This window comes from Ips typographus, linkage group LG1 (genome assembly GCF_016097725.1).
Source record: "Ips typographus isolate SLU linkage group LG1, UJ_Ityp_2.0, whole genome shotgun sequence".
Lineage (NCBI taxonomy): Eukaryota > Metazoa > Arthropoda > Insecta > Coleoptera > Curculionidae > Ips > Ips typographus.
Genome location: NC_138422.1, coordinates 10388654 through 10403569, shown reverse-complemented (window position 1 = coordinate 10403569; position 14916 = coordinate 10388654). Strand labels below are relative to the sequence as shown.

Genomic DNA, 14916 nt, shown 5'->3' with positions numbered 1-14916 from the left:
ACCCATGTCAAAGTCACGTGACAGTTTTTAGGTTAGATTAGGTTTTTGACACTTGATTTGACATTGTGCCGAAAGCTTAAAATTGATTTTCTAAGGTCAGGTGACTGTTTTTTCATATTCTAACAAACAAAAAAATTTTTTGTACGGTTGTCTGAAATTACGGGTTATATTTTGACGTTTAAACGAATCTTTTAACTGTCATAGTAACCAAGTTAGCACGTGTCAAATAAAGACCTCTATTATTTAAAAGAAACAGTTGAAATATATAGTATTTTAAATTTAGACAGTGGTAAAATTGTAAGAACTACGTCACGTGACTTTGATAATTCAATTTTTGAGCTTGCAACACTGTAAAGACTAGTTGACATTGTCAAAAACCGTCACGTGACCTCCAAAACGCAGTTTAACTTTGAAAAATTGATAAATACAATTTGGACAGTTGCAGAAACTTAAATTGCAAAGTACACGTCACGTGACGTTGATAATGCAATTCTGAGCTTGCACCACCCCAAAGGCCAATTGATACCTGTCAAAATTAATCACGTGACCGTTAAAATGTGATTTAAACTTTAAAAACTTGGTAAATTAAATTTAGACTATTTTAGACAGTTGTAAAAGCTGAAATTGTAAGAGACACATCACGTGACTTTGATTATGCAATTTTAGAGCTTGCAACACTGTAAAATCCAGTTGACATCTGTAAAAAACAGTCACGTGACCTTAGAAATGTAGTTTAAATGTTGAAAAATTGGTAAATTATTATAATAATTTGTAATGAATATTGTTTCAACTTAATACCATGTAACAAATTATTATTTTACCATAATAATTACATGTGCGGTCAATTTTGTTATATTGATACACTATATTGTCTACTCTGCTTGGTCTACTACAATGTATTCTTTAAAATATCGCAAAATTTCCTTTATTTAGGCCTTATTGCGCTCAAAATTCGAATGAAAATATCGCAAAACATTTGCAAATATATAGTCAATGCCTCAAAATTTTATAAAATGCCTTATAAATACCTCAAAATGCCTCGTAATACTGGCAAAGTGCCTCATAATGCTTCGAATTACCTCGAGTGTGTACACCAAAATACTTCGGCGATCTACCCCCCGGTTTAACTTCTTGATCTGACTTGGTGTACAATCTGAGAAGAGCAATGAAATATCTGCCGTAAATGTTTTGAATGTGACAACTAAAGAATCAAACGTCACATTCAAAACCTTTACAGCTGGTTACGTCAACCTATTTTTGTTTGATTTTCTTCATATATATTTTCCGTATCTTTGCTCCAAAACTATTTTCCACTAGAATCATCTTAATTGTTTTGCATCAATTGACTAGTAGTTTATTATAAGCACTTGAATTAATTGTAACTTAATACTAGGTGTAATGGCTATTATGGACGATGCATGCAAAATGACGGCCGAAAGGGTAACCGATGAACTACTACTAGAAGCAATGGACAAACAGCTTAAAAATCACAAACACTACATGTCAAGACAGACTAAAACTACTGAGAAAAATTTAAGGCACAAAGTAGATTTTAGGTAAGGTTTGTCATTTCAGACATGCAATTTAATTTCTGGTGCTAATTTTGATTCATTTACAATCTTAGAATCACCCATTACGCAGGAGACGTGACGTACTGCATTATAGGTTTCCTAGACAAAAACAAAGACACTCTATTCCAAGATTTTAAAAGACTGTTGTATAATTCCAGCGATCCAAATTTGAAAGAAATGTGGCCCGAAGGAGCTCAGGACATATCACAGGTACACTTATTGCAAAAAACATTATATGATAACATATCAATTTAATTATATTTTTAAGATTACAAGAAGGCCTCCTACAGCGGGTACAATGTTCAAAAATTCCATGCAGGATTTGGTAAAGACGTTAATTAGCAAAGAACCCCATTACGTCAGATGTATTAAACCCAATGAGGTTAAGTCAGCCTCTGGTTTTGATTACGAAAGAGTGAAACATCAAGTTAGTTATTTGGGTTTGATTGAGAATGTACGAGTTCGTAGGGCTGGTTTTGCCCACAGGCAGCGATACGACAAATTCCTCAAGAGGTAAGTTTGACAAAAAGTGTTAAAACTGATAAGTGGTGTTGAGCGAACAAATAACCCTAAAATCAATTACAAATTTATTAAAATTGTGAATTTAATTGTATTACTTAACTTTGTCAGACATTAAATGACTTTATTGAGCTTTGTAATTTTAGCACAGTAAGACATGAAAATTTTAAAATTCTGTTTTCATTATTTTTAACAATTGTCACTGTTACTTTGAACAATTTAGTCTATTGTTGCTTTTTTGATCCGATCTACTGTTCTCGCGGAGTGAGTTTGCCCGTGCGTCACGAAGGCTACGTCATTTATAATCATATGAATCAAATCAAGTTTTCGTCAACAAATAATAATGTTCATATTATAGAAAAGGGCGTGTCTAAAGCTTCGTCACGTTTAAAATTTTGCGTATATTGTCAGTCAGAAAGTAGAGATCTTTGGCTGCAAATTTGCACTAAAACAACCTTATACCAAAGCAAATCAAAAATATCTTGACCGAAATAACATTTTTTATTTATGAGAAGTCTCCGTTTGAATCATAGAATTCAGTCTAAATTTGAAACCTAATTTATTTACCAAAATTCGTAGAGATGTATCACCAATATGTAGTATTTATTTAACTTTAAGCTCTTGATTTAGATTCTAGATGGTTACATGTTTCTCTAAAATAAATACAACAAATTAAAAATTCAATAAGACATTTTGAGTGATGCTGTAGTATCTCATATTTAATTTTCAGGTTGCAATCCACTAATTTTATTTTAAACCCGCTGGAAAACCTTTTAGACACTTATTTTATTTTTTCTATGGCTTTATTATTAATATGTTTGAAGAAATTTTTATGAAAAATCTATAATGCAACCCAAAAATCTCAGTATCTGGAAACAATAAAATGTTAATAGATGTTTCTTACAAAATTAGATATATTTTACTATTATTAACATACTATCGTTGTACATATCATATAATGTATTTCGAACATCCATTTTAATGCTTTCAGATAAATCAGTGGTCTTGGCCCGTCGATAACGTCTCGATTTACGTTTGCTAGGTGAGGAAATCATAAGATTACTTGCTTGCTTTTTCCGAATCGAATAAACAGTTTTGCGGGAAATTTTCAAAGCAGCTGCAACCTTCTAGTATAAAAAAGAATACATCAGTAAGAATATGTAAAGTCTTAAAATTTCTTATTTTCTTCCTGAACAGATGATAAAGCTTCTAAAGGTCCTCCATTGGTTTTTTCCAATTTAAAATATTCACAAAGGTTAAGAATTAACTGCTGGGCTTGTCTATGGAGAATTTTTCCAGGCATTTTCTAAAAAAATACTGTAATAGTAAGTAATTCCGAATTTACGAAAAACCAAATGGCTAAATAAAAACCATAATAGACACTCCCACTTTTTTTTCAAAACAGGTTAGTAATTGTGCCAATTTTGGTTAGATCGTGACAGCCGACATAAAAAAAATAAAAATATTAATAATAATATTATGAAAGTACTTACAGAATGTTAAAAACGTAGAAACAATAGCTCTTAAAAGAACTGTGGTGGTGTGGTAAATAGAAAACTTTATAAATGATTAACAACACAAAGAAACGGAAAAGAATTAATAGTAAACAAATCAAATAAATGTCGATGGTTTTCAAACTGACAATGACTGAAATAGAAGCGCTAATCAGTAAATGTTTTTTTTGGAAGACATTCACTTAGATATTTACCCTTTCTGAAAGTGAACAATAGACAAGGATGAAGTCAATAATGCATGTCAACTTCTAAATCACAGGGAGATGACGCACGGGTAAACTCAGTCCGCGAGAACAGTATATTGTTTGTTTTTTATGGGAAACTCGGTTTAATAAAAGACTATTGGTGGGACTTGAATAGGGCAGTTGAACTATTTACAACAATCTTTTGAACTTCGATGGAGATTCAATAAAACTGGCGCTCTGAAAGATCTCTAAACTGTCTTCGTTAATTGCGTTTGTTTGCAACCTTGTTATTTTCACACAAAACATTTTTAACTTAATTGTTTGCTCGTTTGCCGGTAATCTAATAATTTATATCATATAGTCAGGGACAAAAAAAATAGAAGATACTATTACATAGGGTGGTCTGCAAGTCATACGTTTTTATTTATAGTAATGTTTGTATTATTTTTTATTCTCAATTGAGTAATTTAAAATAATCCTTTTTGCTGTAATTCAGGTATAAAATGATTTCACAATACACATGGCCTAACTTCCGCAACGGTTCAGAAAAAGAAGGTGTTCAAGTCCTAATCGACGAAACTGGATACACCGACGATGTGAAATATGGCAAAACCAAGATATTCATTCGGTCACCGCGGACTCTGTTCGAATTGGAAAATAAGAGAAACCAGTTAATTCCTGGTATTGTTACTTTAATTCAAAAAACGTGGAGAGGTAAATTAATTGGTTGTTTTATGAACTGTTTTTCACTTTGGTTGTGCTAAATGTAGGTTATAAAGCAAGACAGCTGTATAGAAGAATGCAAGCGTTGATGGTTATGGTAAAAGCCTACAGACTGAAGAAAATGCGTGTGTATATTAACCAACTCCAAGTAAAATTCCAACGGGCCAAATCAATGAAAGATTATGGCAAAAGTATTATTTGGACTGCTCCACCGAAAACGTTAAATGTAAACTACGTTCATAGACAATTAACTCAAGAGTAACTGACTGACTGAAACTATTTCAGAGCACGGCAAGACTTTTCCGCATGGCTTACAACAGATGGCGAGCGTACATGATCCTCAGTAAAGTAAACAAAGCGGATTGGCCGCAGATGAAGTTGAAAATTAGCGCGGCCAGCGCCCTTATCAACAAAAGACCTTACTATGGTCTGGACAGAAAATGGGAGGGCAACTACTTATGCCGATTGGACGAGAATAGCAACTACACTTTATACAACGATGCCATTAATAATTTGAAAAATACCAAACACTTTACACAGGTAAATAAGCAAAAAGCCAACTCTATATTGTAGTAAAAATGTGGTTATTTTCCAGGTTTTGTTCTCTTCTTACGTGACCAAGTTTAATAGGTTTAATAAAGTGGCGGAGCGAGTGATGATGGTGACTGACCAGTTTATTTTTAAGTTGGACTGCGAAAAGTTTAGAAATATGAAGGAGGGAGTGCCATTGAAAGACTTGACAGGTAAGTGATTTAAAACCGATCATTGTTTATTATATTTCGTTTTTTGTACCATGTAAACAGCTGAAATCCTTAACCGAAAAATTAGTATTGATAAAAATTATAAAACCGTGTGTTTCACTTAAAATTAAGAAAGCTGAGTGGTTTCTTTATGGCTGAAATGAAATTTTGGTTAGGTTACTCAATGCTGTCAAGATTTTGTCGCGTTTAAATTACTTGTCACAAACAGGACACGCAGATGATGACCTATCTGGCATTGTTAGAAACTATCTGGCAATCCCAAAAACTAACTGGCTTTGTTAGAAACTATCTGACAATTGCTAGAAACTATTTGGGTTTGTTAGAAACTATCTGGCAATCCCATAAACCATACAGAATTGTTACAGACTCTGACAATTGCTAGAAACTATCAGCATTGTCAGAAACTATTTGGCATTGTTAGAAACTATCTGGCAATCCCAGAAACTAACTGGCTTTGTTAAAAACTATCTGGCAATTGCAGAAACTATCTAGCATTGTTAGAAACTATTCAGCATTGTTAGAAACTACCTGGCAATTCCAGAACCTAACTGGCTTTGTTAGAAACTATCTGACAATTGCTAGAAACTATCTGGTAATCCCAGAAACTATCTGACAATCCCAGAAACTAACTGGCTTTGTTAGAAACTATCTAGCATTGTTAGATACTATCTGACAATTGCTAGAAACTATTTGGCATTGTTTGAAACTATCTGGCAATCACAGAAACTATCTAGCATTGTTAGAGACTTAATTACTAGAAACTATTTAGCTTTGTTAGAAATTATCTGGCAATCCCAGAAACCATCTAGAATTGTTACAGACTCTGGCAATTGCTAGAAACTATCAGCATTGCCAGAAACTATTTGGCATTGTTAGAAACTATCTGGCAATCCCAGAAACTAACTGGCTTTGTTAAAAACTATCTGGCAATTGCAGAAACTATCTAGCATTGTTAGAAACTATTCAGCATTGTTAGAAACTACCTGGCAATTCCAGAACCTAACTGGCTTTGTTAGAAACTATCTGACAATTGCTAGAAACTATCTGGTAATCCCAGAAACTATCTGACAATCCCAGAAACTAACTGGCTTTGTTAGAAACTATCTAGCATTGTTAGATACTATCTGACAATTGCTAGAAACTATTTGGCATTGTTTGAAACTATCTGGCAATCACAGAAACTATCTAGCATTGTTAGAGACTTAATTACTAGAAACTATTTAGCTTTGTTAGAAATTATCTGGCAATCCCAGAAACCATCTAGAATTGTTACAGACTCTGGCAATTGCTAGAAACTATCAGCATTGCCAGAAACTATTTGGCATTGTTAGAAACTATCTGGCAATCCCAGAAACTAACTGGCTTTGTTAAAAACTATCTGGCAATTGCAGAAACTATCTAGCATTGTTAGAAACTATCTAGCATTGTTAGATACTATCTGACAATTGCTAGAAACTATTTGGCATTGTTAGAAACTATCTGGCAATCTCAGAAACTATCTAGTATTGTTAGAGACTATCTGACAATTACTAGAAACTATTTGGCATTGTTAGAAACTATCTGGCAATTGCAGAAACTATCTAGCATTGTTAGAAACTATCTAGCATTGTTAGAAACTATCTAGCATTGTTAGATACTATCTGACAATTGCTAGAAACTATTCAGCATTGTTAGAAACTACCTGGCAATCCCAGAAACTAACTAGCTTTGTTAGAAACTATTTGGCAATCCCAGAAACCATCTAGAATTGTTACAGACTCTGGCAATTGCTAGAAACTATTCAGCATTCCAGAAACTATTTGACATTTGCTAGAAACTATTCAGCATTGTTAGAAACTACCTGGCAATCCCAGAAACTAACTGGCTTTGTTAGAAACTATTTGGCATTGTTAGAAATTATCTGACAATCCCAGAAACTAACTGGATTTGTTAAAAACTATCTGGCAATTGCAGAAACTATCTAGCATTATTAGAAACTATCTGACAATTGCTAGAAACTATTCAGCATTGTTAGAAACTACCTGGCAATCCCAGAAACTAACTGGCTTTGTTAGAAACTATCTGACAATTGCAGAAACTATCTAGCATTGTTAGAAACTATCTGACAATTGCTAGAAACTACCTGGCAATCCCAGAAACTAACTGGCTTTGTTAGAAACTATGTGGCAATCCCAGAAACTTTCTAGCATTGTTAGAGACTATCTGACAATTGCTAGAAGCTATCTGGCAATCCCAGAAACTAACTGGCTTTGTTAGAAACTATCTGGCAATTGCAGAAACTATCTAGCATTGTTAGAGACTATCTGACAATTGCAAGAAACTATTTGGCATTGTTAGAAGTTATTTGGCAATCCCAGAAACTAACTGGCTTTGTTAGATACTATCTGGCAATTGCAGAAATTATCTAGCATTGTTAGAGACTATCTGACAATTGCAAGAAACTATTTGGCATTGTTAGAAGTTATTTGGCAATCCCAGAAACTAACTGGCTTTGTTAGATACTATCTGGCAATTGCAGAAATTATCTAGCATTGTTAGAAACCATCTGACAATTGCCAGAAACTATCTGGCATTGGCACAAACTATCACAATCACAGAAATTAACTGGCATTGCCAGAAACTATGGCTATGCCAGAGAGAAATTAACATGGCTCTTCAAAGCCACCATGCAATTAAGCTGTAAAAACTCATTTGCTAAATGAAATCTGACAATTGCTAGAAACTATTTGGCATTGTTAGAAACCATCTGGCAATCGCAGAAACTGTCGCATTATTAGAAACCATCTGACAAGTGCCAGAAACTATCTGGCATTGGCACAAACTATCACAATCACAGAAATTAACTGGCATTGCCAGAAACTATCTGACAATTGCCAGAAACTATGGTAATGCCAGAAAGAAATTAACATGGCTCTTCAAAGCCACCATGCATTTAAGCTGTAAAAACTCATTTGCTAAACGAAATCGGACTTTTCGTAACTGGTTACATCAAGGGCTATTTTTTTTTTCTTAGGAATTAGTGTGACTCCAGGCCAAGACCAACTTTTAGTCCTGCATTGCCCAGGCGGTAACGACTTAGTGGTCTCTCTGCATTGTTTAAAGCAAGAAGACCGTATAGGAGAATGTGTGGGAACCATATGCAACCAATTTTTCAAGTAAGTATTCTTGAAAGATACATCTCACCCGTTTCAGTGTGCTAATTAACTTATTTTAGACTGCGAAACACCGACTTACCCGTTAAAGTAAGCAAAACGCTTCAGTGTTCGTTGGGTGGTAAGCAGCGTTTAATCAACGTACAAGTGTCCGCCGATGTGCAGACGCCCACATTTAAAAAGGACGGGAGCAATATTTCGTACATGTTGCCGTCCAGTTTTGCGATTCTGGAAAACGGAAACAATCATTATAAAAACTAGCCGTCTCGTTTCGATTTAGAGTGAAATCCAGTCATTTTTCGACGGCTAAATAGGCGGTTTCCATATTAAGTACATCCAAAGAATTTAGTTGTTAGGGTGCGGAATAACTAACACTTTTTAGTGCCTTAGATGCGCGCCTTTATGTTTAGAATGCATTTAATGCGTTTTTTTATGAGGATTTTTTACCGAAAATATTGGGTTGGGAAAACAGTTGTGTCCTGTTTTATTTAAAGATGTTGGGACTTAATAGAATGTTAATTCGATTCTTAATTAAGAATTCTACATCTTTTTGATTTGCAATGTTTGGGCCGTATATTTAGACAGCTTGTGGCGGCTTTATTTTTGCAGATAAAACTGTATAAAATAATATAACATGGGCAAAGATGAAAAAAAAAAATGTTGATGGATCTTTTTACTTTTAACTGTCTAAATTCACGGACCAACATTTTGTTGACACTGAGCGCCACGAAATGGTTACATATTGAACTGTTTTCAGGACACCCTGTTTATTTGAACTGAGATTTACACTAAACTTGTCTTATTAACCTAAAAGTACCAGTTTTACACTTTCATACTAATCCGGTATGATAAGTTTTGATGTGCTATATTTGCTATCTGTGTTACGCTTTGTATTATTATTTTGCTACGTATAAATCTAAGCGGTACTTAATCTTAGTTAGCTTTAAGCGCTTCCAAGTTGTTCCAGAGTACCTTTTTACAAGTATTGTCCTCGTTATGGGAACGCTTATTATTTTCGGTTACAACGAATTTACTTCTCTATTGATTGTTGTTCTTTTTTGTTTAATATTTACTCTATATTTTTATACTGGCCAATTGTTGTTGGTTTTATAGTAGTTGTTTGGGCAATAACTTAAATAAGGTGATACACCCCCTCTAATCTTTGTTACTTAAACTCTTCTATTTATTTTCTAGGTTCGTAATGATTGAGCGTTTTTATATGGAGAAAGTATTTTCGTCTAAGACGAATTATGCTTTAGTTGTTTTGAAGGTTTTTACTAATCGGTGCCATTGATTGTTTCCACATAAGATTTTTGTATATTGTGCAGGATTCTGTATTATTAGTCAGCTATGTGCCTTTATAAAAAAAAAACACTTTATTTTATACATAATATTTTTGAGATATACAGATTATTAAATAAATAATTTTTACTCCAACTTGACACGTTTCTTTATATCCTCTTTTTAATGATTTAGTAAAGGCGATAGTTAGGTAAGTTGATTTTTTGTCTAATTACAATTATTCACGGGCAATATATCACGGGCAGCGTTACCAAAGCTACCCCGTTCTGGGTAGATCTACCTCATTTCCAATAACTTCACCCCGCTCGCTCTTCCCATCAGAACCTACCCCGTTATTAAAAATGGAATAAAAGAAAGAATGGATACCGTTTTTGTAGTTTCTACCGTTTTCCTGTTTTTTGTATATAATCTACCGTTTTTAATTACGTTATTGCCATTATGTTGGTTGTGAAACTTTTCAAATACTTTTTCAATTTATTGAATAGGAAATTTAATAACGATTCTTTAAATGCGCTTAAAACAGTCATCTTCTTACTCCAAACTATTCTCTAAAACCACGTGATGTCTGTCATTATTGTCAGAATTATCAAAATTTTACTGGAATTTGCAAGAATTACAGTTTAACACAGTTTTCGAAACAAGACGATTTTCTGAGATTTAGTTTTCTGACAGTTATTTTGACAATTGTCACTTCATAGTCTAGCTAAATGGTCCTCTGAAATCACGTGACAACTGTCAATAACGTCAAACCATGCTCTAAAGTTGCAAAAATCAGGGTTTAGAAACGTTTTCCTGTAGTATTTGGTATAAAACGTGTTTCTAATATTTATGACAGTTATTTTGACAATTGTCACGTGAACGTCTAGGTAAATAGTGTTCTAAAATGACGTGACAACTGTCACTAACGTTAAAACTGGCAAACTATGCTCTAAAGTTGCAAAAATCAGGGTTTAGAAACGTTTTCTTGTAGTATTTGATATAAAATCGGTTTTTGATATTTATTCCGTTATTTTGACAATTATCACGTGACCGTCTAGCTAAATAGTGTTCTACAATCACGTGACAACTGTCACTAACGTCAAAACTGTCAAACCATTCTCTAAAGTTTCAAAAATCAGGGTTTAGAAACGTTTTCTTGCAGTATTTGGTAGAAAACGTGTTTCTGAGATTTATGACAGTTATTTTGACAATTCTCACGTGATCGTCTATCTAAATAGTGTTCTACAATCACGTGACAACTGTCACTAACGTCAAACCATGCTCTAAAGTTGCAAAAATCAGGGTTTAGAAACGTTTTCTTGTAGTATTTAATATAAAACGTGTTTTTGAGATTTATTAGTCATTTTGACAATTATCACGTGACCGTCTAGCTATATAGTGTTGTACGATCACGTGACAACTATCACTAACGTCAAAACTGTCAAACTATGCTTATCTTATTTTGACCTCATGAACGAATCCAAAAAAAAAATATTATCCTTTCATCCCGAAACATCCTGTAGAACAAATTTGGAACACACTGGATTATTTAAGAAATTATTAATTTCAATGTTTATTTTTACAATTCAATCACCATGCTATTAGGAAAATCCTATTTGGAAATGGATATATTAAATAGTGATTTATTGCAGTTAAGTATACATTTAAAATACATTAGTATTACGCTGAATCAATAAATGACAAACTCACAGTGCAGGTTTGTAAACTCCAATATTCCATACAATTTTACATTTATGCCAACACAACTCAATCACCTTTAAATGTAACGGTCAAGTACAAACCGGTAATCAGTTGTTAATTATGTTAAGTTTAGCACGTGGCAATTGATTGATCTTTCAACTTTTTAACTCTCTCAGTTAACAGGTGGTATATAAAATGTTTGTCCAAATTTAAAAGATAGAAAAAAAAAAGAAGAAAAAAACTAACAGGTTAAAAGAAGAATAAGAACTAAATGTCAAGGAAAGGAACGATTGAAGAAAAAAAGTAAAAAAATAAACAGATTAAAACAAAAGTGTGAAAAGAGAGACAAAAAGCAGGTTCCAAGATTAAACGAAGAAGAATTGAACCACCAGTTATCTAGACAGAATAAATTTTTACAACAAACATGGTATTCTACCAGATTGAAAAAAGAAAAATTCAAAAAGAAAGAATAAGAAAATGAGGATAAAAGATACCAAATCAACCCTAAAATTTTGGCGTCAAAAATTGTGCTCTGTCAAAAAGATGAATTGAAAGAAGAAAAGAAAAGAAGCAGAAAAGCTACCAAATTAAAAGAAAAAAACTAAAAGGTGAAGAGAAACGAAGAGAAAAGGCCACTAAATTAAATGAAGAACAATTGAATAGAAAAAAAAAGAAGAAGACAAGATTATCACTTTGAAACGAGTAAAATTGAAAAGTGAAAAAAGGCTACCAGATTAAAAAAGAAGAACGAATCGTTTTTCTACCAGAATAAGAAAAAAAGAATTAAAAGAAGGAATATAAACAAGACCCCAAAATTAGTGAATAGAATTTTTGCGCCAAAAATTTTATTTTTTAGCTGATAAAAGAAAACTTAAAAAGCGTCAAGAAGAATTGAAAGTAGAGGAGAAAAAGTACCAAAATTAGTGAATCTAATTTTCGAGTCAAAACTTATATTCCCCTAGATTAAAAAAAGAATATTTTTAAATATAAAAAAAAAGTCGAATAATTTTTGCGACAAAAAATTTCTTCTACGAGAATGAAAGAAGAAAAATTGAACGAAAAAAAAAGACTCCAAAATTAGTGGACTTCCTTTACACATCTAAAACTGTATTCTACCAGATTAAAGGAAGAAAAATTGTAAGGAAAGAAGAGAAGTAGAAAAAAAGGCGGCAAAATTAGTGAATATAATTTTCCAAAAATCATATTCTACTTACTAAGTTAAAAGAAAAAGAATTGAAAGGAGAGAAAAAAATTCACCAAAATTAATGAATATAATTTTTGCGCTCAAAATTGTATTGCAACAGGCTCAGAGAAGAAGAAAGAAGAGACGAACAGAAAAAGAAAAAGTACCAAAAAAAAAGTCGATGACATAATTGTATTCTATCAGGTTAAAGAATAAGAGAGAAAAAAGGAGAATAGAAAAAAAAGTAGAAAAAGACAAATAATAGTTCATTATTTGGATTGGTTTTCAAATAAGTCCTGGATAAAAACGGAATTATTTCAAGGAAAGGTTTAACATTTATTGGCCAATTAAATGGGCTAAAAGATAATATGTACAAGTTTGAATCTGTTTTAGGTCAATTTAAGTTAGGTTAGGTAATAAGATAATTTTTCCATATTTTTTACTAACATCACCATTTACTTCTGGTTGTCCTGAATAGTCCACCTGGTTATCTGAACCTGATGTACTAATTTTACTCCTGCAATTTCTTAATTGTTATGGTTGTTTATCATTCCTACCCTTCTTTTCCTACAACGAATGCGTTACTATAAATTCCCGAACAGTTTAATGACCGTTTTATGAATGATGATTATTGGTTAACCAGGCCCTTTTGCTATCTGTCCCTGCCTGACAATCAATACAATTCCCTAACTGATAATGTCTTTAAAAATTATAAAAAAGCTGTTAAAAGTATGATAAAAAAATCCTAACCGACTTTTAATCGTCCTGTTGCATGTGAAAGTTTTCTTTCCTAAGGTCAATGACTGGAAGGGCTATTATATACCGATACGAGGTGCAATTCTGATAATAGCTGCGTTAATGTAAACAGTGTGACATATAATGGTATTAAGGGCTCTAGCGAGATCTAAGTAGTATTACATAGGAATGGTGCTGGAAAATATTTTTATGTACTTCTATAAGAGAAATGTTTGATTTTCAGTACTTAATGCAGGAAAATTCAAATAAATCTAGTCTAAAAGTTTTTCTCTAAACTTCTTCAAGGCTAATAATGTACATGTTAAACTTCACACCTATTGTCAACAGCTGAAAGCTAATTCCATCTACATATATGTAATCAAATGAGTTGTTTGCACCTTTAGCCGATAAAACTTATCTGTAATAGTCTTTATATTTTGTTATCTCGTTTGCCAGGTTTATCTAAAAAAATAATAGCTCAGTACGCAAACACCTCTAAACACCATATAATCTCGCAATACACTCTAAACACTCATCGTGTCTCGTATCTTATTAGATTACAGATAATGACGATAACGATAATTTGAATTTAGCTACGAAATTCTTATAATCGATTAGAATTGAGAATTCTTTTTAAATATACGTTATCCGTTTTAGTAGTTGTTTCTGATGAAAGTATTCTCAATGCAAGACTTTCTAGAAGACTTTCTTTTATTTTTTTTTCTTTTCTTGACTTTTTTTCTTTTTTTTAAGTTTAAGACAGAAAACCCAATAAACAAAGAAAAAATGAGTAACTCGTCTCAACAAACATATAGAACATATCTCCAAGACTTTCTAAGCTACAATTTAACTTTCTTACAGGGGAGAGTACAAATTAAATTGTTTTAATTTTACAGGGTCACACTTTTCACACTTCGTGACAATCGTTTAGATACAGGCACATCAGCACTATCAGCAGAATTTTCATAATCCTTTTCGTTTTTAAGCTACAGGGAAACTCCCCACTTCCCCACATCCACACATCAGGAAATCAGCCTTTATTACACTTATTGTGAGCTATTCAAAAATATATTTTTGAAATTATCATAAGTTGGAGATAAGTATGGGACATATGTTACATGGAAAATTATTCAAATTTTAAGGACAACCCTAGAAAAAATACATTTCTATTGTAAAAGGTTGACCTTGATTCAATGCCTTTTTTGGAACCCGCTGTATACAAGTAGTCTTTTGTAAAAAATAAAGTATCCTCAAAAGTAAAATTGACGTGTTTGAGAGTTTTTAGAAATAATCTACAGGGTTCCTAAAAATGTTCCTGGTTCGGTATCGATGAGCGACCCTGTATGTAAAAATATAGGGAGCGTCGTAATTTACCAAAACTAACTTGGGTTTACGAAGTGCCACCAAATTTCGAGAAGTTAATTTATATTACTACCGGCATTATCCGACAAAAACCGAAATTTTGAAAATTAGTTTTTTTTTTTGTTGACTTATTTAATAACATTATTTAAAATAAATGACAGTTTAGCATTGACGTTTTCTCTCGTCTGCAACGTGGCACTTGGTTTTTACCATCAACTTTCATTTCTCT

General features: G+C 32.7%; 1 protein-coding gene and 1 long non-coding RNA gene across 3 annotated transcripts in view; one reads left to right on the top strand and one right to left on the bottom strand.

The window, feature by feature from the left end:
* Positions 1-9862, top strand: part of Myo31DF (Unconventional myosin ID) — a 44413-nt gene extending 34551 nt beyond the window's left edge. For both annotated transcript variants that reach the window (XM_081989940.1, XM_081989930.1), the window contains 9 exons: positions 1394-1556; positions 1625-1781; positions 1840-2084; positions 4286-4503; positions 4560-4738; positions 4798-5052; positions 5108-5255; positions 8287-8428; positions 8488-9862. In XM_081989940.1, the coding sequence (XP_081846066.1) occupies positions 1394-1556; positions 1625-1781; positions 1840-2084; positions 4286-4503; positions 4560-4738; positions 4798-5052; positions 5108-5255; positions 8287-8428; positions 8488-8686 (1706 nt within the window). In that variant the 3' untranslated portion in view covers positions 8687-9862. The remainder of the gene's footprint in view (positions 1-1393; positions 1557-1624; positions 1782-1839; positions 2085-4285; positions 4504-4559; positions 4739-4797; positions 5053-5107; positions 5256-8286; positions 8429-8487) is intronic.
* On the bottom strand, positions 2631-3722 carry LOC145735929 (uncharacterized). Its single transcript, XR_014179809.1, has 2 exons — positions 3584-3722; positions 2631-3396 (listed from the first exon to the last, which is right to left on the bottom strand). It is a non-coding gene; the product is annotated as an uncharacterized LOC145735929 (long non-coding RNA).
* Positions 9863-14916: the final 5054 nt, after the last annotated feature.